The sequence below is a fragment of the Onychomys torridus genome, chromosome 11 (assembly GCF_903995425.1).
Source record: "Onychomys torridus chromosome 11, mOncTor1.1, whole genome shotgun sequence".
Taxonomy (NCBI): Eukaryota; Metazoa; Chordata; class Mammalia; order Rodentia; family Cricetidae; genus Onychomys; species Onychomys torridus.
In genome coordinates, this window is record NC_050453.1 from 29,097,292 (window position 1) to 29,118,842 (window position 21,551).

At 41.6% G+C, this 21,551-nt stretch overlaps 2 protein-coding genes across 3 annotated transcripts in view; one reads left to right on the forward strand and one right to left on the reverse strand.

Moving 5' to 3' along the window:
- Positions 1 to 306: 306 nt before the first annotated feature.
- Positions 307 to 16,597, reverse strand: Mpc2 (mitochondrial pyruvate carrier 2). The gene is made up of 5 exons (XM_036203029.1): positions 16,246 to 16,597; positions 5,564 to 5,604; positions 2,281 to 2,365; positions 965 to 1,076; positions 307 to 613 (listed from the first exon to the last, which is right to left on the reverse strand). The coding sequence occupies exons 1-5, from the start codon at positions 16,352 to 16,354 to the stop codon at positions 571 to 573; spliced, it is 390 nt and encodes a 129-aa protein (XP_036058922.1). The 5' UTR covers positions 16,355 to 16,597; the 3' UTR covers positions 307 to 570.
- Positions 16,598 to 17,291: 694 nt separating this feature from the next.
- Dcaf6 (DDB1 and CUL4 associated factor 6) overlaps positions 17,292 to 21,551 on the forward strand; it is a 120,900-nt gene continuing 116,640 nt past the window's right edge. For both annotated transcript variants that reach the window (XM_036201920.1, XM_036201921.1), the window contains exon 1: positions 17,292 to 17,694. In XM_036201920.1, the coding sequence (XP_036057813.1) occupies positions 17,598 to 17,694 (97 nt within the window). In that variant the 5' untranslated portion in view covers positions 17,292 to 17,597. The remainder of the gene's footprint in view (positions 17,695 to 21,551) is intronic.

Consider the following 21,551-nt stretch of genomic DNA (forward strand, 5'->3'; position numbering starts at 1 on the left):
TCCCGAGTGCTGGGATTAAAAGCGTGTGTCACTGCCTCCCGGTTTAACAATCCTATTTAAAAATCTCTAGCTGTGAAAGATTTTCAGTTTAAAAAATCCAAATACTTTAAGCAGAATGTTTTGAAAGAGCTGGAAGCCAGTTTGCTAGTCCTTCTGCTAGCTGCTTCCCATCCCTCGGACGTCCTTTCCTTCCACGTGGACCCACTCTACCACCCTTTATTTACCCGTTGACAATGCTTCTGTTTGTTTGAGTGCTTTTGCTCTTATGACATTTTAGTTAACTAAAAGATGAAGCTGGGCTATGTATGTGTGGTCAAGAAAGATTTATTATGGACAAGTGGTAGAAAACAAGGCTAGTGCCACCCATAGGTAAGTTCCTGGAGTCATATGTAGAGAGACTGTTATTGAAAGTTTGCTTTATTTTTCTGTGGAGTCAAGTGCTAGCTATTAATTACAGTTAGGTTTCTTTTTCATTCTTTTCAATGTTATCAGAACACTTAGTAACACCTTATCAATAATTAAATAAACTAGGTTCCAATGTTTCGGTCCACATCTGGATTGTTCAGGTGATCAGGAACTCTTGATTGCTTTAGCGTTGAGTTCTTGATTATATCTATAAAGGAAACAGAAGGACAGCTCATGACCAATGAAAAGGGAATGGGAAGCACATTCCACTTCTTTCCCATTGTCAAATGGCTACATAACTATAAATGTAATCTTTCAAGGAACTTCAGAGAGAAATAGGCAGAAGGAAAAGAGACACCTAAATAGTTCATTTGTCTTCACTGTGTTTATATATAAGTTTCCTATATAAAAATGTAATTTTTAATTTTAAAGAACACACACACACACACACACACAGAGAGAGAGAGAGAGAGAGAGAGAGAGAGAGAGAGAGAGAGAGAGAGCGCGAGCGCTAGGTAGCTTCTGAACCAGTTCTCCTACACTTTGGTAGTAAGCTTACCTCCAAATACGGAACAGCTGAGAGGCTCCTGCTGTCCCCACAAAGAAATTAACAGCGAACAAACTCCAATTTTTTGGTATAATTACAAGTGAGTACCTTGACCAAATAAACCCTGTTGAAACAAAGCATTTTTTAAGGGCACAAACTTTTCTATAATAATGTATTTTAATATTAATATTAGAGCAAGGTTAACTATGAATAAGGCTATGATAATAATAACACAGGATGAAGGATAAAGAAATGAGGTACTATGAGTCTTAAAAAAGTACCTTTAAATTGTATTATATAAAATTATATTTATATAATTATTATATATTTCATAAAAATTCTCATGATTTTCAGTATTATATATTTCCAGTTCTTACATTGACAGGAGACTTTGCTAGGAATCAATGCACATTAACTATACCATCTTCCCACTTATGAAAGTGGGTTTATGTAAAACCTCAAGCAGATACTTATTCCCAATAACCTTCCTGCCTAAGCTATCCATAATGCAGTAATTCTCTAGAGATGGATAAGGTGACAGTAAATATGTATGCAGACATTTGCAGAATAAAATCATTAAATGAACATAAAACTAAAGAGTTTGGTTGTACACCTAGCCTTTAAAGGCTAAGCCATCTCTTCAGCTAGTATGTGGTTATTGCATAGCAATCTCTTTCAGGATAAAAGGGTCTATCTTGGAAGGAAGTTTGTTAAGACTCAGGACGTTCCTTTTGTTGTTGGGAGGGAAACATGGTGGGGGGCTGATCAAAACATATTATATGCATGTATGAAATTCTCAGTATAAACAAAAGACTCAGACTGAGCTGAAGAGAAGCTAGTTAAAACTCAAGAAGTAAATTCAAGAGTATCAAGAAGTTCCTAAAACTCACCAGAGGCACCCAGTCCCTCTCTTCAAGTTGATATAAATAGTAAACAGGGCTGAGAGCCTCTTTGGTAAGCTAAGCTGCCTGGAAGACATTAGACTAACAGAGCTTAGAAGAAACATTTTCTAACCTGTCTTGAGCTGCCTGCAGGTTGTCAGTGAGCTTGTGCAATGAGTTCCACATTTCCTGGGCTGTCACCCATTCTGGGGCAGGTTGTCAGTGATAGCGCTATCGGAATAATTTCTGGTCCTGTAAGCAACCTCTCACCCCTGCTTCTGTAAGCAACCTCTCACCCCTGCTTCTGTAAGCAACTCCAAGAAACTCCCTGGTTCACCAAGCTGAACTTTGGTGGTATCAACTCCTTAGCTGTAGTGAGCAGACATTTTCTCATGCCTCCTCAGGAATAGTGTTCTACAACAGTAGAACAGGAAGCTTTTAATTTACCTGTAGCCATCAGTACGGAGGATTGGGCTGTGCTGAGTTTCTCTGCAGGTCTGGCCATGTCAGCTAACCCTGCACACACCAATCCCTGCAAAGACACATTAAGACATGGGGGTGGGGCATAAGAGTGAGGCATAATCGTTTTAAATTTTAAATTAGACATAAAGTATTTGTGAATTTCCACATGAGAGCTATACTCATAATATTGTCCATAACATTAAAACTTTCAGAGTATAACAAAAAGCTACAACAAATTCTCCTTTTATGTTTTCTATCAATATTCTGTTTTTAAAGAAGTACCAGAAAAGTTACTGATAATTTTAGCTTGTTACATGATTTTTTCTTATTTTTCTTGCCAACTTTTTTTTTTTTCTTTTTTTCAGAGCTGAGGTCCAAACCCAGGACCTTGTGCTTGCTAGGCAAGCGCTCTACCACTGAGCTAAAAATCCCCGATTTTTTCTTATTTTTCAAAGGTGCCTTCACCCACTGAGCTCTTATTGGCCCTAGATGATTTTTCTTTAACATTAAAGCACACATGGCCATATATTCCTTGTGTGTTTTTAAAGATTAATTTTAATTTTTATGTGTATGAGCATTTTGCCTGCATATATATGTGTACCATCTGTGTGCAGTGCCATGGAGGCCATATGAGGGCACTGGAACCCTGATCCTGGAGTTAAAGCGGGCAGTGAGGCATCATGTAGATGCTGGGCACTGATCTAGGCGTCTACAAGCGCAGCAAGTGCTCTCGAGCACTGAGCCATCTCTCCAGCACACTCCCATTCCCACTGTGCTCTTAGTGTCTTTTACAGAATCACCCACACACATCCTAGCGTCAGCATCACTCAGAAAGCTTGGTAATGAGCTGGGCCTGGCTCGTATAGGCCTCTAATTCAAGATGTTTAGAGGCTAAGGGAAGGAGGATCACAAGTTTAAGGCTGTTCTCAACTACAAAGTGAGTTCAAAGGTCAGCATAGGTATCTTAAGTCCTATTCCAAAATAAAAAACAAGAGCCGAGGATCAAAAGTTCAAGGCAATCTGGGTAATTTAGTGAGATTATGTCTCAAAACAAAAGGTAAAAAAGAGAGTGAGGATATAACTTCAAGATAGAGCTTTTGTGCTATCCATGCATGAGGCCAGAAACAAAAACGAAACAAAACAAAGTTTAAAAACCCAAATCAGCTAGGCAGTGGTGGTGCACACCTTTAGTTTCAGCACTTGGGAGGCAGAGGCAGGCGGATCTCTGTGAGTTCAAGGCCAGCCTGGTCTACTGAATGAGTTCCAGGACAGGTGCCAAAACTACACAGAGAAACCTTGTCTCGAAAAAAACTAACCAACCAACCAAACAAACAAACAAACAAATAATCAAACAAACCAACCAAAAACAACAAACAAACAAAAAACCCAACAACAACAAAAACCAAAACAATAACAACAGCAAACCAAAAACAAAGCATCTGGTAACTTTAAGATTATACCCAACTATGTAACTGCTTCTTGTTATTTAGTTTATGCATTGACTAACACAAAGCACATAAACTGTTGAAATTTAACTTGCACAATAGTAGTATGTTAAATTGGGGATGCACTTCAGTGTAGTACACCACTTGCCTAGCATATGCAGGTCCTGAGAGCAATCCATACTGCAAATCAATTAAAAAAAAAAGGAACTATGTCTAAGATCTTCAGGAGGTTAAAGGTCCATTATGATGTTTGCAGAGGAGAAAGAAGAAAAACCAGAGACAAATGCTATAGATGATAAGGACTCTCTGTCCAGCACGTGTTATTCCTGCAACTGTCCCTTGCGCCTCCCTCTAAAAGCCCTTTCTAAAAAAAAAATTATGAATCTGTATGTAGAATGGGCTACCTTCCAACTGACCTGACTCCTCTGAGTGCTGGGATTAAAGGTGTGTGTTACCATAACCATGCTGAAAACCTTTTCTTATGTCTAATTCTCTAACAGTAGCACAAAAGCCTCCCCTGTTTTCCAAAGTACCAGTCCTTGAATAAATATAATTTCCTTTCCACTACGTCTTAGCTCCTACAGTACTGGCTTTCAAGCAGCAAGCAGCCAGACCTGCACCCAGCAACACAATGAGTATTATTCAGCTACAAAACAAAGCAAATTCAAACATGCAGTAACCTGGAGGACATGTTCAGTGAAATAAACATTGCATGATTCCATGGGACTGGAGAGATGGTTCAGCAGTTAAGTGTGCTTGTTTGCTCTTGCAGAGGACCAGAGTTAGGTTCCTAGCACCAATGCTGGACAGTTCACAGATGCCTCTAACTAACTCCAGCTTCAGGAAATCTGTCACCCTCTTTTGGCCTCCTTAGGTACCAGCAACATGTGCAAATAATGCACACAGACACAGACATACATAAATCTTTTAAAAAACATTGCATGATTTCACTTCCATGAGGTACCTAGCACAGCCAAATTCATAGAAACAACTAACAAGTAGAATGCTATTTTAAGAGAAAGAAGCAGTATGTAGAAGAGTGTGTAATGGTCCTCAAATCTCAAAGATATAAAGCAGATTGGCTATATGATAATGCACTGAGCACTACCCAGATGTATATTTTCAACTTAAAGGACACCAGAATCACCTGCAAAGGTTATTAAAACATAGCTTACTGGGCTCTATCCCTGGAGTTTTTCAGATTGAGTAGACCTGTGATGGGGACTGAAGATCTGCATTTGTAAAAGTTCCAAACAGATCCTTTTCAATGATTTGCTACAAACAGCCACTAGAATGGATATATATTATATATGTACATATATGTGTATAGAGTGAAAGTAATAATCTTGGAGCCAAAAGCCATAGGCTCTATCATTTATACCATATGCTTTTATGTAATATATGTATAAGACAGAGTCATTACTTAGGCTGGCCTCAAATTCTATACATAGCCAGTGGAGAGACTTAAACCCTTTGATCTTGCTATCTCTGCCATCCATCCAAGTACTGGGATAATAGGCTGTACCACCATGTGTAGCTCCGTATGTTTTGTTAAGAAATATGTATCCAGGGGTTGGGGTTAGCTTAGTGGTAGAGTGCTTGCCTAGCAAGTGTAAGGCCCTGGATTCGGTCCTTAGCTCAAAAAAAAAAAAAAAAAAGAAAGAAAGAAAAAAAAAAGAAAAAAGAAATGTGTATCTAGAGGCCCTTTCTGATAAACAGAGTTCAGATAAACTAAGGTAGCTAGTATATCCTTCATAAGATTTATCTCAAATTAGTAAATTTCTATTAAGAAATTATTTTAAGTAGCTCCTGTTAAGACTTACCCATTTCATTAATGGAGCCCAGAAAAAAACTGTTCTGGGGCCTGAAAAATGAAAGAAAGAAAAATTCAGAAGTAATTAAATATAATATATGTATTCCTTTATCAGCTAACACCAAATTCTACTCTGCTTTCTATACACTTTATATTTTTAATACACTTTATATTAACATTTAGAAAAGTACAAAAACACCGTAATATCAATCTTTCATGTGTCTTTCTGATATTATTGCCCACTACTAGTATTTATCATATTAAAAAAAGCTAAGGTGAGCCAGGTGTTATGGCACAGTCATTTTTAATCCCAGCACTCAGGAGGCATAGGCAGGCTCATCTCTGAGGAGGAGGCTAGATGAGTCTACAGAGCTAGTTGCAGGATAACCACCCCAGCAGTTAAGAACACATGCTTTTCCAGAGGACCTAAGTTCAGTTCAATGGTTCACAACCACCTGCAAATCCAGCTCCAGGGCATCTGATGTCCTCCTGTGACCTCTGCAGGCACTGTACTCTTGTATAAATACCCCACACTGACATACACATATATACATAAATAAAAATAAATCTTAAAAGCTAAAGGAACAATAGAGATGGTTCTGGAAATCTTTCCAAGTACTTTGCTTTGAACAAGGAACTTAATTTTAGTTTAGTCAGAATCTTTAGAAGAAATAGCAAATCATAAAATTTTAGTAATATAAGCTTTAGTAAGGTTCCTTCATTTTATTAACAATTGTAGCTATAAATGACAATTCATTTTATGCATCCTATTAAAAGTTCCTGTAAAAATTCTGTATATTCTATTTTATCTAATATATTTCAACATATACATATATTATACATTATTTTACATACACATATACACACCCTTTAACATCTGTTTTTGGAAGCAGAATTCCAAAAGTTCTTTAGTAGCAAGGTCCTCATTTTAGTCAGTCTGGTACATACCTACTTTAAAATGTTTGTTGGTTGTTTGGTTGGTTTTTGGGAGACGCAGTTTTCTCTGTGTAGCTTTGGAGGCTGTTTTGGAACTCAGTCTGGCCTCGAACTCACAGAGATCCGCCTGCCTCTGCCTCCCGTGTGCAAGTGCTGGGGTTAAAGGTGTGCGCCACCACCGCACACTAAAACGTTAAATAAATATCTGAAGTATCTGCAATGAATTTTGATCTGGGTGAGGTGACTCGTAACTATAATCTCACCACTTGAGAGGCGGAAGTAGGAGTATTGCTGTGAGTTCATCGCCACCCTGGGCTATACAGAAAGAGCCTGTCTCAAAAAAAAAAAAATTGTTTTTCTTAGATAGATAATCTAGAATCTGAGAAGCATGACATTCCGGGGCCAGGAGGAAACTCAGAGAAGCTGTAAGATGCATTCAAGCCGAGCAGCCAGTGAGCCCACAGACAATTCTTTTTACCTCCAGAGGATATTGTGAGGTGAGAGACAGATTTTGTCTGGGGAATTTAAAATGTAACTAAGCCTGCCAAGTTTAGAACATTATCAGAATACTCAATATTATATATGTGCTTATATACATGTGATCAACAAAATGTATTTCCTTCTTTTTTCTCTTTTTGAGACATGTTCTTGCTAAACTGAGCTCAGGCTGGCCTGAAACTAGTGGTGAGATTGTACAGGCATGTCCCACTATTCCTGGAATCCTTATACCATTATGTAAACATTATGCAATTTAATATAAAATGGTGATTTATAAAAGCAAATTCAAGACGGTTAAAAGTTCTGATTATGTCCATGTCTATTACTACTGCCTTAATAGTCTACTTTACTTTGCAACCATAATTTTTTAAGACAGGGTCTTACTATGTAGAGCTGGCTAGCCTGGAATTTGTTATATTGACCAGGCTAGCTTTGAACTCACAGAGATCCATCAGCTCCTTTGAAGCTACAGTTACAGGAAGCTGTAAGCTGTTTGACGTGGGTGCTGAGAACAGATGTCAGGTTCTCCAGAAGAGCAGCAAGTGCTCTTAATTGCTGAACTATCTTTCCAACACTCAACAATTTTTATTATCAAATATTCTGACAATATAATCCAAGGATATATGAATTTGGTACTTACACGCTGAGGAATGAAGGTAAAAAATATTCAAAATCTCTTTCTGTAATTAAATCAATATATTTCTGTAAGAGTTTTGTACTTCGTATGTACAATAAAATGCAATTTATAACATAAAATAGTCATATCTGAGTAAGGTTTTTCAAGAAGTATTTTCTGGCATTAGAAACACTTTAGATTCATTATGGATTTGATTTGATTTATATGAGTGATTTGCTCACATGCATGTCTGTGCACCACTTGTATGCCTGGTGCCCCAGGAGGTGAGAAGAGGGTGTTGGATTCCTGGAACTGGAGTTTCAGACAGTTGTGAGCCACTATGTGGGTGCTGGGAATTGAAACTGGTTCCTCTAGAAGAGCAGCCAGTGCTCTTAACATTTTTTTCTTACTTAATTATAAGCATCAAAACTTAGAACCTTTTGATAGTTTTAATTCTCCCAGCAACCATTTCGACACTGTCTGCAAATTTGTTCCAAAACCGACAATATACATAGAGTAGGTGAAGGTGTATGGAAAAAAATGTAAAAATAATTTAATGTAAGATACCTGGGAAAATGAAGCTTAGCATTATAATTGTACTCACAAAGACCTAATCTCTGCTGTGATCTTCTAGTGTTTGGAGAATTATTCTGAAAATGATATCCTAAGACTTAGACTGCAGTATAAACTACTACCACGTGTGGTGTGAAGTCTTGTGTTTGAGTCTCAGCACCACACAAAAAAAGTTATACCAGACTTACCAATATCTAAATCCCCCCCTACTTTCATCCCTCAAAATCGTGTTTTAGGCTTCCGGTTATCAAGTGAGCCTTCTTTAACATCTCTAGATTAAGCTAAATGCTCCTTTGAACACCCAAAGCAGCTCATATAGTCTACTGTCTTCTACACTGGGCTTAACTATGTCCAGTATAGACGCTTATCAAGATATTCAAACTTTATGTTTGACTAAGAGTGGCCTTGGCATTGCTTTATTCTCAGGGTCAGACATTGTTTTCTCATCTCCAGGGGAACAGGCTTCCTTCAGGATAACTTCACTAGACTTTTCCTACCAAAAAGTTACTCAACTCTTAGACTATGATGCCCATCCTAAACTCAGAATACACAGACTCCTGTCATTTCATTTAGAGTGAGATGAGGAGATTCCCGTGGTCATGCCAAGGTCACTTTCCCTTGTCATACATGGAGGCCCTGGATCATAGGCTGTTATCAGTTCCTTAATTTGGTTTTTATTACTGCTTGAAACTTGTTTTCCTCACTCAGGGAAGTGTACCTTCCCAGTCTCTGGGTTAAACGGGTGTCCACATTTACTTTGAATACTTTTGGATTCTCGCAGCCTTCCCCATCTCAACACTGTTTATTCTGTTGTCGTGCTCAAAATTATTTTCTAAGTAAGGTCCTTAGATTCCAGCTTCTCTGAAAGTTTGATGGTTGAACATTTGGGTTAATGAACAGTAAAGCTTTCCAGTAGGTTTACCTAATAAGTAATTTACTCAAATGCTCCAAGCTAGATAACAGTTTAAAAATATAACTGTACAAATGCCTACAGAACCAATGTAAGGACCATGTCCTTAATTATGTCACCAGCCTGCGACTTTGTCCCAGGCTAAAAAGCGGGCATGCCCTCTGTGCACTCTCCTTTTTCCGCACTCTCTCTCCTTCCATACCCCCAACTCTCTGTCTCTCTCCCTCCCTCTCTCTCTCAATAAAGCACTAGAAAGATAACCATGGCTGGTGACTCTCCTCCAGCACTCTCTTTTTAGTTGGTGGCCGCCACAAGCGCTGCCGCTTAACCAACAACCAAACCAACCAACAACAAAAAAAAACCGAACAAAACAAAAAAAATCAAAACAACCACCCACCCACCCCCCAAAAACTTTCAAACATAAAATTAAGTGGCCAGGATTTTGGCACAAGAAAGGTATTTTAACTAGTGGGGAAAAAAATAGATGTATTTAATATTTTAGGTGTTTTGCCTGTATGTATGTATGTATGTATGTATGTATGTATGTATGTATGTATGTATGTATGTATGTGTATCATATTCATACCTAGTGTCCGTGGGGGTCAGAAGAGAGTGTCAGATCCCTGAAACTGAAGTTACATATGGCTACGAGCTACCATCTGGGTATGGGGAAGCAAACACAGTTGCTTTGTAAGAGCTGCAAATGCTCTTAACTACTGAGCCATCTCTCCAGCAACAATTAGTGATAACTTCAAATAATGAAAACAAACTTTAAATGAGTTTAATAACTTTAAGCACTAAGCAGAAAAGTATCAGTAGCACATGTGTAAGACTTTCTAAATTGCTTTTTTTTTTTTTTTTTTTTTTTTTGAGATGGTGTGGGGGTATAGGGGCTGTTTGACTGTGTAGCCCAAAATGACCTGGAAGTCCCCAGGTAGGCCAGGCTGACCTTGAATTCACTGTTTTCTTCTGGCCTTAGTCTCCCAAGGAATAGGATTACAGATATGACCTACCACTCCCAGAACAAGGTGGCTTGCTTTTGTTTTTTTTACTTTGCTTTTAAATTGTTAAAAAGAAAAGGAGGACTAGGTGTGGTCATACACACCCTTAATTCCAGCATTCAGAAAGTAGAGATAGGTAGATTTTGTGAACTTGAAGCCTTCCTGGTCTGTTCTAGACCATCAAGGACTTCAAAGTGAGACCCTATCTCTTGGGGGAGGGGGTGCACCAACCAACATAACCATAAATATTTCAAAGAAAACTTAGTTTGTTCCTTCATTTGATCTCAACTAATTTGTTTTATTTTCAAAGTATATAGCAAATAAATACAGATATTGTGTGAATTCAGACATAGAAGCTGTCACTAGATCTAAACAAAGTTTCAGTGAGACAAAAAACAGGGTTATGCTATATACAACTATAGTTATTCGCACAAGAAAACATAAAAATAAGTGATAATTATCTCTAATGATATTATAATACCTTAATATCAGGATAATCAGAAATAAAAGAAAGCCATTATTAGAGAGAAATATACATTCTATTTAGACAAGGAATTAACTAACAATTCACCTTTTTTCCTTAAGACTACTCTCAAAAGTAGGAAAGGCCTCAATAATTGATAATTTAGAAACACTAGACAGTAGTCTATGTATATTTAAAATTGTCTACTTAAGGATAATGGACATATAGCAATAGCACAATAGTTTTTTCTTTTCTTTTTTTATATTATTCATCACATTTCTTTATTTAATGTGTTTGTGGGAGCAGGCCATGCACTAGGCATGCACATGAAGGTCAGAGGTCAACCTTTGAGAGCCAGTTTTGTCCTGCTATGTGGGTCCCAGGGGTCAAACTCAGGCCAAACTCAGGTGCCTTTACCTGTAGAGCCATCCCGCCCAGCTCCTGTTTTGTTTTGCTCTCTTGGAGCAGGTCTCGTCATGTAGTTCAAGGCATCTTGGACCAAACTGTCCAGATCAGGCTGGTCTTGAACTTGAGGTGATCTTCCTGCCTCAGTCTCCAGGGATGGCACGTTGGCACACCTTCCCCCTTTTTTCTTTTTTGGGTTTTCTGTGACAGGACCTCATCATGAGGCTTTGAACTCCCAGAGATCCGCCTGCCTCTTCCTCCTGAGTATTGGGCTTACAGGGGTGCACCACCACCATGGACAGGTTGATGTACTTTTATAAACCAAATTTTATTTTCCAGTTTCGTTGGCTGTGAGGAATTGCTATCAATGGATAAATCAATTCTATCCAGAACATAGGCTACATGTATATATGATTCTTTCTATGGGGGAGGGGGGAGGGAGAGGCAAACTTCCTTCTTGGAAAAGCATATGCACACATAAATTAACAGACACTGAACTGGTATTCACTGTGTCCAGAGTGAAGAATTAACTTCCTTATTGACTGTTGGAAGGCCACTACCTCTTCTCATTCCTTTCATACCATTCTCTCTCACCACCTTCCTTTTCTCCACGTTCTAAACTCTCATCCTCTTTATCTCCTGAGTGCTGGGAATACAGACATGACTTTCTGGGCTTGTCTTCTGAGATCTGTTTGTTCATTCTTTTTTTTTTTTTTGAGCTGAGGATCGAACCCAGGGCCTTGCACTGAGCTAAATCCCCCCAACCCCTGTTCATTCATTCTTTATGTGTAGCTCTCAGTTGGCAGAGGCAGGAGGATCAGTTTAAGGTCAGCTTTGGCTCAGCTACATAGCAAGGCCAAACTGGTCTATATGAGATTCTGCCTTAAAAAAAAAAAAAAAATCCAAAATCACCTACGGCCGCCTTAGCGTTCAGCAGCATATCAGAACTTCTCTCAGTTTAGTATGCACTGATCAACTGGGCACATCTTTTACTTTTCAACACCCCTCTTAGTTCCATATACTATGCAAGTCCACCTGCTTGATACCACGTGGCCAACTACCTACACATATCCTTGAGATATGGAGGTTAGTATCTGACACCAATACTGACTGATAAAACCATTTTTATCTGTGCTAAAACTGGCTCTGACTGAACACTAAGAACATAATTATTAATACTGATGTTTCATTTTATGCAGCTCTTGGTAGGTATGATACACCCTATTTTATAGTTCACAAATTTTTTTAAAAAGTATGCATTTTAAATTAGTAATGTTTTTGTCCCAGCTGAATTCATCCATGTTCCATTATTACAATGAAATTCCTAAGGCCAGTACTTGATAATAACTTTCTGGGGCTGGGGAGATGGCTCAATGGTTAAAAGTACTTGTTGCTTTCAGAGAGGATGGGATTTGGTTCCCAGCACCCATTCCAGTCCAGGGAGGCAAATCCAATGACCTCTTCTGACCTACTTGGGCACCAGGCATATACGTGGCACATGGACACACACATAAAATTAAGTGACTAAGTCTTAAAAAAAAAAAGAATATTCTTTTGGCTCATGGTTATAATGATCTCAGGTCTAAGGCCTTTTAGTGATGGTCTTTTGTTGACAGAGTCCTGAGGAAGGAGAGCATTCTACTCAGCAAGAGAGGAAAAGGCTATGTCCGGTATGTGTATGGTCTCTGTCCCAAAGTTCCCAGGACTCAATCATAGGCACTTCACCCTAGGGAATTTATCTCATTCTAATTACTCCCCAAGTGTTCCACCTCCAGTAATTTTCCGGTTACTTAATGCCTCACAATAGAGAACGAGTTGAAGGACATTCAAACCACACCACCAACTAAGCTGTTAAATAAACATTGTGGGGTTGGGGATTTAGCTCAGTGGTAGAGCTCTTGCCTAGCAAGCGCAAGGCTCTGGGTTCGATCCTCAGATCCAAAAAAAAGTAAACATTGTGAAACATAACTTCAAAGTTATGCTCTGACAAGTGCCTAGAGCACAGTTATACAACTGACTTGTTTGGAGCCCTGTGCTTTATATACAGCCAGCTAGATGGTGGACTAAGTGATACCCTTACTATGTGAGTTGAGGAACTTGTCTACGAATCACATTTAGTCACAGTCTATTACTTTTCTACAGAGACAGATCATTCTGTGTCATAGCACATGATATACATAAGCAGACAGATGACAAAGGCCTCAAAATTCTGGGCCACAGAATTCTAACTATAATATATATCTATATACAATATATTCTTGTTGCCTCTCTAGAAATAGTTGTCAAGGACAAAAATAAATCTAAAAATGTATAACAAGCAATATATATTTCCCAAATGTTAATATTCTAACCTTCTATAACATTTTTAAAAGAAAGAACTCTTGTATATGAATGTAGTCTAATGCTTAGAAGGTGATTCAATTACAGATACTAATGTACAGTGGTATTCAAAGGGACTATTTTCATTCTGGGTAATGGGTAGAACAATAATCAGTGTTTTCTTAGATCTTCCCCCCACCCCTCTGGTTTTTGAGACAGGAGTTCTCAGTGTAGCTCTGGCTGTCCTGGAACTAACTCTGTTTAACACTAGTGAACCAACAGTCATATTTTTCATGCTTGTTCATTTCTATATTGCTGTGCTTACAACTTTTCAATCACAAATATGTTTTTAGTGATAGGCATATTTACGTATTATTCAAAATTTTAATTGCTAGAACTGTAGTTGGGTTCCATTTCCAGCACCACATAAATAAGGAACACTGTACATATCTGTAACCTTAGCACTGGGTGTAGAGATAGAGGGTGGAGACAAGCAGATCCCTGGAGATCACTGATAAGCCATCCTAGGTGAACTGATGAGATCCAGGTTCAGTGAAAGACTTACACTTTCTGGTAAGGTGTCTGGTCCCAGTGGAACATACCTTTAATCCCAGCATTTGGGAAGCAGAGGCAGGAAGAGTTCTGGTGAGTTTTAGAACAGCCAGGAGAAGGTAGTAAGATAGTCTTTTCCTTCTTTTTCAAGACAGGGTTTTTCACAGCTCTGGCTGTCCTGGAACTAAAGTCACAGAGATCTGCCCGTCTCTGCCTCCTGAGTGCTGGGATTAAAGGAGTGTGCCACCAGGCCTGGAGCTCTAGTTTAAAAAAATAAGACTATAGCTATACAGCAAGTCCAAGGGCAACCTGAAATAGAAGGGACCTTATCACAAAAACAAACAAACAAACAAAAACAACTGCCAAACCCTTTATTTGGAAGAGAACATTTGTTCTGATTTGAAAAACAAATACTTTGCTACAAGTCTTACAGATATTACATCATTTAATCTTCACAAGGATTCTTAATTTTAAGATTTCTAAGATTTGGGGAATTCTTTAAGGCTAAGGTCATATTGTCAGACTCAGCGAACCTCTGACTGCCTTCTGAGTCTGTGTTCCCTGTATTAAAACAGAAGTAACCCAGACTTCCGGATGAAATGCACACAGTCCTCACTCTTCATTCTGCAGCTTAAGTACTATAAACAGTAAGGACAGGTGGCTAAAAGCCAGGGCCTTGGAAAGATCAACAAAGGACTACCCTCCAATTCCCTGTTAGTTTAGGTACTTTAAAACTTCTGCTCATCACTGTCCTCATGCCATGCCCTACACACAAAGCTGTAGGGGAAGAATTGTCACAGAACCCAGTTCCTTTGTAACACCATGATTGTTACACAAACTGTCCAACTCTTATCTCCTGAAAAAATCTCTGCCATAAAACATAGCAAAATAAAAAATAAACTAAAAGGCAACCCCACAAACTTCATCAATAAAGTTCCTTAAAAATAAGCTTTTTTTGGTGGGGGGGAGGTTGGAGGGTCAGGAGGAGGGAAGAGAGGGGGATCTGTGGTTGGTATGTAAAATGAATAAAAAATTCCTTAATAAAAAAATATTGCAACTCAAAAAACAAACAAACTCTATAGGGGTTTTTATATTGCAGTAATCGCTGGGCGGTGGTGGCACACGCCTTTAATCCCAGCACTCAGGAGGCAGAGGCAGGTGGATCTCTGTGAGTTCGAGGCCAGCCTGGTCTACAGAGCGAGATCCAGGAAAGGCTCAAAGCTACACAGAGAAACCCTGTCTCGAAAAAATTAATATATATATATATATATATATATATATATACACATTAGTAATGCTATTGAGTGTTAAGCTAAAGTCTAGGCAGTATACACCATTCTGTTATCAAACTGGACACCAGATTTAGCAACCAGCCCAAATCCCAGAGAGCTGCTTCAGCTCTTGGCAGAACCAAACCTTTCTAATATCAACTGCAGAATATGGATTTATCTATGTAAAGGCAAAACTCACCTTTTTGTTAGTAACTCAATTTTTTCTACTGAGAATAAATTTTCCTGTTCGCTCAATCTTATGCTTGAAGACTTCATAATATAATCAAACTTTAGTCCCCAAACAAGTATGAATTCCCATTTTGTATTAAAAAGAACCTAATTGTAGAATGATAATAAATACCTAGAGGGACAGGGGTCTTCCAGTTTCTTAAAGAATTGCTATTTTCAACTAGAAGAATACTTATCCGGCACAAGTGACAGCTAACATCCCCAAAGAATCATGCATGTATGTTATTTTTGATTTTCACACTGAATATATTTTACAGTTAGGACTAGGACAAAGGTGTAGCATGCTGCCCAAGGTCACACCTTGGTAAGTGGTGGAGCAGAATTATATTCCTATCTGCCCACATAAAAAAGGCTCAGACAGAACCCGGTCAGTGATTGCGTAATGACTGGTTTATACTGGATCACTGGAGCCAGGAGTGACATTGACCGGGAAGGGGAGTGGGGGACAGTCCAATTTTGGGAAAGGCTCCGTCAGCAGGCCTCTGCCAAGAGGAGCTGAAGTATGACCTTTACTCCAAACCCTCTGCTGAGACCAGACAGCTATTCAGCTTCCTCACGTGCGTTAAAAATCCACGGAGGGAAAAGGGGAGAAGAATGACGGTTACATGGTGGCCCAAGACCCCTTCGTGGCAGGAGTTAAGGTTCAAGTCTGGAGGCCAGGTCGGGGGTTTGAGCAGTGCTTAAAAGGCCGAAGGCGACCCAAGTCAACAGGGGCACCGGGTGGAGAAGAGACGCAAAATGAGATAAAGTGAAGGATTAGGAGAATTGATGGATTCCCTTCAGGTGACGAGACTGGGACTCTGAGATTCCTGCAGTAACCAAACTGTCACTGGGCCGCCAATGTCCCAATTTTGGCAGGCGAGGGACGCCCTCGGTGCGAGCCGTTCAGGATTCATTACCTGCCGGGTGGTTGTATAGCGGCCTCAATTTCTCTGGCAGCATGAACTCCACTTTATCCATGAAGCGGTGGTAGGCGGCCCGCAGGCCTCGGGCGCCGGCAGCTGCCATCTCGGCGGCGTAGGGATCGACAGCAGCTAGGTGGGAGAGCCGCTGTGTCCTAGTCCCTGGCTGACAACGAAGGGCGGCCCCGTCACTTTCTCCCCACCGCGCTAAGGGTCCGCCTCTGCCCTAAGGCGCCCTTTCCCCGGCTCTGCCAGCTCCGGGTGAAGCACCTAGAGGCCTTGTCCGGCAAAGGCTGAGAGGGCGGAGCCTCAGCAAAAGCCCGCCCCAGCCCGCCTCCGGCCAGAGGGCGGGGGAGACGGAGGAGGAGTCATGGCAACAGGTGCTAAAGAGGTCGCCGTGCCCCCGCTGCTCGCGCGAGGAGTGCGAGGCGCTTGCGCAAGCTGAGCGGCCCGCTCTAATTGGCCGGCCGCGCAGAGCGGAAGGGGCGGGACCAGGGGGGGCCCGCCTTCTTCCGACACTAGAGGACATATTGGAGAGGGGAAACTGAAGCCGCATGTCTGTACCGCCCCTCACTTTGACTATGAAGGCTGTAGTTAAAATAAGCTTTCTGGGCTTTCCTCGCCCCAACTAAAGATGACGCCGCCGGGCTTCCTTTTATTTGCTTTCTTTTTTTTTTTTTTTTTTTTTTTTTTTGAGACGGTGTCTCACTATGTAATCCAGGCTGGCCTCCCGATGGATCTCGCCATCGTCCAGCCTCAGCCTCCCGAATGCTGGGATTACGTGCATGAGTCGTCACGCCCGGCTTCTTCCTTTGAATCACAGAGAGGCGTGAGCGAGACTACCAACGCCAGCGGCTTCCGTCATTCCTCTTTTATCCATAGACAATTAAGGCGCGGGCTAGAGCGGCCGGAATCTACGCTCCGCAGGGTGAGGGCAGCCGTGACGCAACGCCGGCTTCTGTCGCCGGTGGGCGTCGTCTCGCGAGAAGGCTAGGGAGGGGGCGTGGTTTGGGAAGGGGAGGGCGGAGCTCGCGGCCGCCTCCGCCTTCGCCTCCGCCTCCTGCGGGAGGAGGGGGGGTCGAGGGAGGGGACTGTTGCTGATCTCTAGATGTTCTGGGTAGTCTGAGGAGCGGAGAGAGAGTATGAGGCGAGCCGTGGCCCGGGTGCCGCTGGGCTCCGGGGGAGAAGGCGCGGCCGTGGCCGCCGCCATCTAAGTCGCGGCGCCAGCGAGGCCCGGCGCGCGCATGGTGCTGGTGCCGCTTGGGTGTTGATCGGCCTGTCCCCTCCCTCTTTCCCCCTCCCCACCCCCCGCGGTGGTCTCCCCTTCCCACCCCAGCCCCAGCAGAGCCATGTCTCGGAGTGGCTCCAGCCCGCACCTGTTGTGGGACGTGAGGAAAAGGTCCCTTGGGCTGGAAGACCCGTCCCGGCTGAGGAGCCGCTACCTGGGTGAGCGGGGGCCCCGGGGCGGCGGCGGCGCTGCCGAGGTCGCCGCCCGGAGGTGGGGGAGGGGGCGCCGCCGGGGCTGTTGGCCGTAGGGACAGTGGCTCGGCCGGGGCGCCCCGCTGGCTGGGTGTCAGGTGCGACGGCGGCGGTCGGCTCCAGCACCTCCCACAGCCGGGTCTCCTCTGCACGCTGCCAGCCGCGGCTCAAGCCGGGCTTCCCGCGGAGAGCCGGGCCGTGGGCAGTGGGCACTGGCCTGGGAAGGTGTTGGCGTGGCTTGGTGGGCTGGGGACTCCGGAGAAGACTCGGTGAACCTTACGGAGATGCCACGTTGAGATCAAAAAGTTGGCGCTTTCGCTTTTCCCGGGAGCTGTCCCCCCTCCCCACCCCCCGCTCAGCCGAAGAGGTCAGGTTGTCCACCTTCTGCGTCTTCCGCAGGGGTTTGGATGTCGCCCGAGACGCTGTTGACCACCCTCCGGGACTTCACACCCCTAGCTGCCCCGCTGTAAGCTGTGGCGCTGTGTCCAGACCTCACCGAGATCTCGGAGCCCTCCCCACCCCCGTGCTTTCCCAGCTCCAGCCTGCTGTCAGCCCTGTAGACCTCTTTTAGGTGGTGTAGGGTTTCACGTGCCCGTTCCCACCCCTGGAAAACACACTTGGCATTTTCTGTTTCTTAGTCCAGCTTTCTAAAAACAATCTTCAGTACTGAGAGCGCAGTATCCCACTTTTTTCGTTTGGTGCCGTGAGTTTTGTGAGTGTACTGGGTCACGCCCGAGTCCACTAAAAAGTCCTGTTTCTTCAAAGTGCCCCCCACCCCCAACTCCGTGATTTCTTTGCCAGGTAAAAGGATTTGTTGCTGTCATTCATTTTTCGCCACAACAAAAATAGAAGGAAATGAAATCTTATTGCCGCCAATACTACTAGTTGTAAATTACTTAAAAGAAGTTTAAGTGTACATTTTTAAGTTCTTTTTTTATGAATGTGTTTTCACTGTTAAAAATTCAAATACGAAGAGGCAGAAATCCCCGTGATCGCTCCCGTTTCAATTTCATACCCTACCTACCCTTAGAAATAATACTTGTTTCTTGATTATTTCCTTCTTAAATACATATATAAATAAAGGTGTATATATGTGCATATTCTGTGTGAGAAAACTGAATGCACTGTGGCATTGTTTTTCCCCTTGCTCGCTCTTCACTACATCTTGAGATCTTTCAGACTTAAGGATCTGTGTAGAACATTACATAGTACTTTTTGAAGGACTTTAATGTTATAAACTTTTTTTTTGGTCTATAATATTTTTTTTTGAAACGGCGGCTCCCTATGTAGCCCCGTTAGCCTTAACTTTTATCTCAGCCTCCTGATAGCCGAGTTTACCGTGTGTGTACCTGACCTTGACCCTTTTTCTTTAATAAGTGTGTTCACTGTCACAAGTTTGCAAACATCATTTAATATGTTGCAGTAAGTACGTAGAGTGCTTGTTTTTAATATTTGTAAAATCCTTTAAAAAAATCCTTGACCAAATTTACTTTAAAATTTGTCTAGAAAGAATGGACTTTTACTTTAATAAAGCAAATGGTAACAGTTTGTGTGAGTGAATTTATAATTTGGTCTTTTATTTCAATTAGTTGGGCAGTTCTAAGTGTTCAGTTTTGTATTTTAGTATTTCTGATTCAATTCAGCTGTATATTATAAACTTAATTAAACTATGGTCAGTGCTTTCAAGATGGCTCAGCAGGTTAAAGGCACCTGCCACCAAGCCTTGAGTTTGATCCCCAGGACCTCATATGTTGCAAAGAGAGAACTGACTCCTGAAAGTTGCCCTTCCCCCACAACAAATAAGTAAAATGGAATAAAGTTAAAGAAAAAAGACATTCTTATTCTCTTCCTACTTAGATGTTGGAATGGAAATGGAATTTGTGTTAGGTGCAGGTAAATTGAAGAGTAAAACCCCACTGACCATTAGGAAACCTGAGTGACAAGTTCTCAAATATACCAGGGCACATGTAGGAAGCCTTTATCTCAAACAATCTATGTGTCTAATGGGGGAGGAGAGGTAGACTTTTGAGACAGTGTTGCTCTGTAGCCCAGACTGACTTCAACCTCTTGATCCTCCTCCTTTACTCTCCTAAATTCTGGGATTACTGGTGTGTGCCACCATGTTTAGCTTCAAGTAATTTAAGTATAATGATGCATACTTTATATTAGCACTTTAAACGATTTTAGCTGGTTAGTTGGAGAACACCTATAATCCCAGCACTTCCAAGGTAAAGGGGGGAGGAGCAGGTGTTCAAAGCCATCACTGAAATAAAAACTACAATCAAAACAAAATTGAACCAGTAAGATAGCTGGGGGAGTAAAGGCACTTGCTGTCAAGTCTTGACATCCTGAGTTAGATTCCAGGAACAGACACAGTAGGAGAGAACTGACTCCCAAAGTTATCCTTTGACCTGCACACATGGAATGTGACTCATCCCTTACCCCGAATATAATAAGTGTGAGTTTGTTTGTGTTTTCAAAGATGCTTTTCTAAACTGGTTACCTGTCACCTCATTCCATGGTAGCCAGAGGCAGCAGGCTTGAGGTACACAGAGAAAATGTACAGAAAGGTAAAACACACAATTTTACCCAAACTTTCTTTTAAAGCACTAGGTGAGAGTTTACAAAGAAGCTATAAATAGTGAAAATTCACGTACAAGGTGGGTTTTATTGTTAATTAGTATTGGTAGACAAGTCCACACTTCTTGGGTAAATAGGTAAGATGGCTAGCTTGTGTAATGTGTTCAGCTTTGTTCGTCAAGATTGCACCGGACCACAGTCCCACTTGGTGCACAGGTGCCGGCTCTCCTTTTAGTATCTGCCTTAGTTACTCTTCCTAATTTTGGCTTTTAAAAAAAAGATTTATTTTATGCCCATGAATGGTGTGTGTGTGTGTGTGTGTGTGTGTGTGTGTGTGTGTGTGTTCGCTCACCACATTTGTGCCTAGTGCCTGTGGAGGTCAGAAGAGAGTACATAGAACTGGAGTGAAGGGTAGTTGTGAATCACCATGTAGGTACTGGGAACAAAATCTAGGTTTTCTGCAGAAGCAACAAATGCTCTTAACTGCTGAACCAATTCTCCAGCTCTAAATTCAGCCCTTTTAGAAGGAGGGGTAGAGAAGTCTATTGCTTCAGTTTGTATTTCTTGAATGGCTAAGGATATTAAATATCCTTTTGTTTGCTTTTACATTTGTGTACATTGGTTAAATGTGAAGATTACGTTTTAAATATTTTATCTATATGTCTGGTACAATTCCTTAACCAAATAGATTAAAAATTTTTATTGTATTTTATTTTTGAGATGGTCTTGCTGTGTAGCTGTGGCTGGCCTGCAACTTAATATGTGTATCAAAGTGGCCTCAGATTCACTGAGTTCCACCTGCCTCTGCCTCCTGAGTACTGCTATTAAAGTCAAATAGGGTTTTTTTTATACATATTTTCCTGTTTGTCTTGTGTGTTTTTTTTCCCCTTTATTTTTTAATTTTGGTTTTGGTTTTTTTAAGACAGTGTCCCCGCTTATATAGACCAGGCGGGTCTAGAACTCACTCCTTCCAAATGCTGAGATTGCAGGTGTATTGCCACCATGCCTGGTGCTGTCTTCTTAAGTCCTCCCTCCCTCTCCACCTCTCCTGACCTGTCCCTGCACCTCTCTCTTCTCTCCCCTTCCCTCCGTCCTCTTTCCTACCTCCTCTTTCTTGCCCTGCTTCTCCCTACACTCCTCTTCTCTAGCTGCTCTCCTTTTCCCCTCATTTCTTGAGACAGAGTCTCATTTAATCCAGAGTGGCTGTGAACTAGCTTTCTATCCAAGGATGGTCTTGAACTATT

What these genes read in the sequence shown, in the direction of transcription:
- Mpc2 (XM_036203029.1), bottom strand. Translation starts at nt 16,354, where the DNA reads ATGGCAGCTGCCGGCGCCCGAGGCCTGCGGGCCGCCTACCACCGCTTC. An exon ending in CTCCGTACTGATGGCTACAG is followed by an intron (nt 1,077 to 2,280) that starts GTAAATTAAAAG and finishes TTGTTTCAACAG; the next exon opens with GGTTTATTTGGTCAAGGTAC. An exon ending in CAGCTGTTCCGTATTTGGAG is followed by an intron (nt 614 to 964) that starts GTAAGCTTACTA and finishes TTTCCTTTATAG; the next exon opens with ATATAATCAAGAACTCAACG.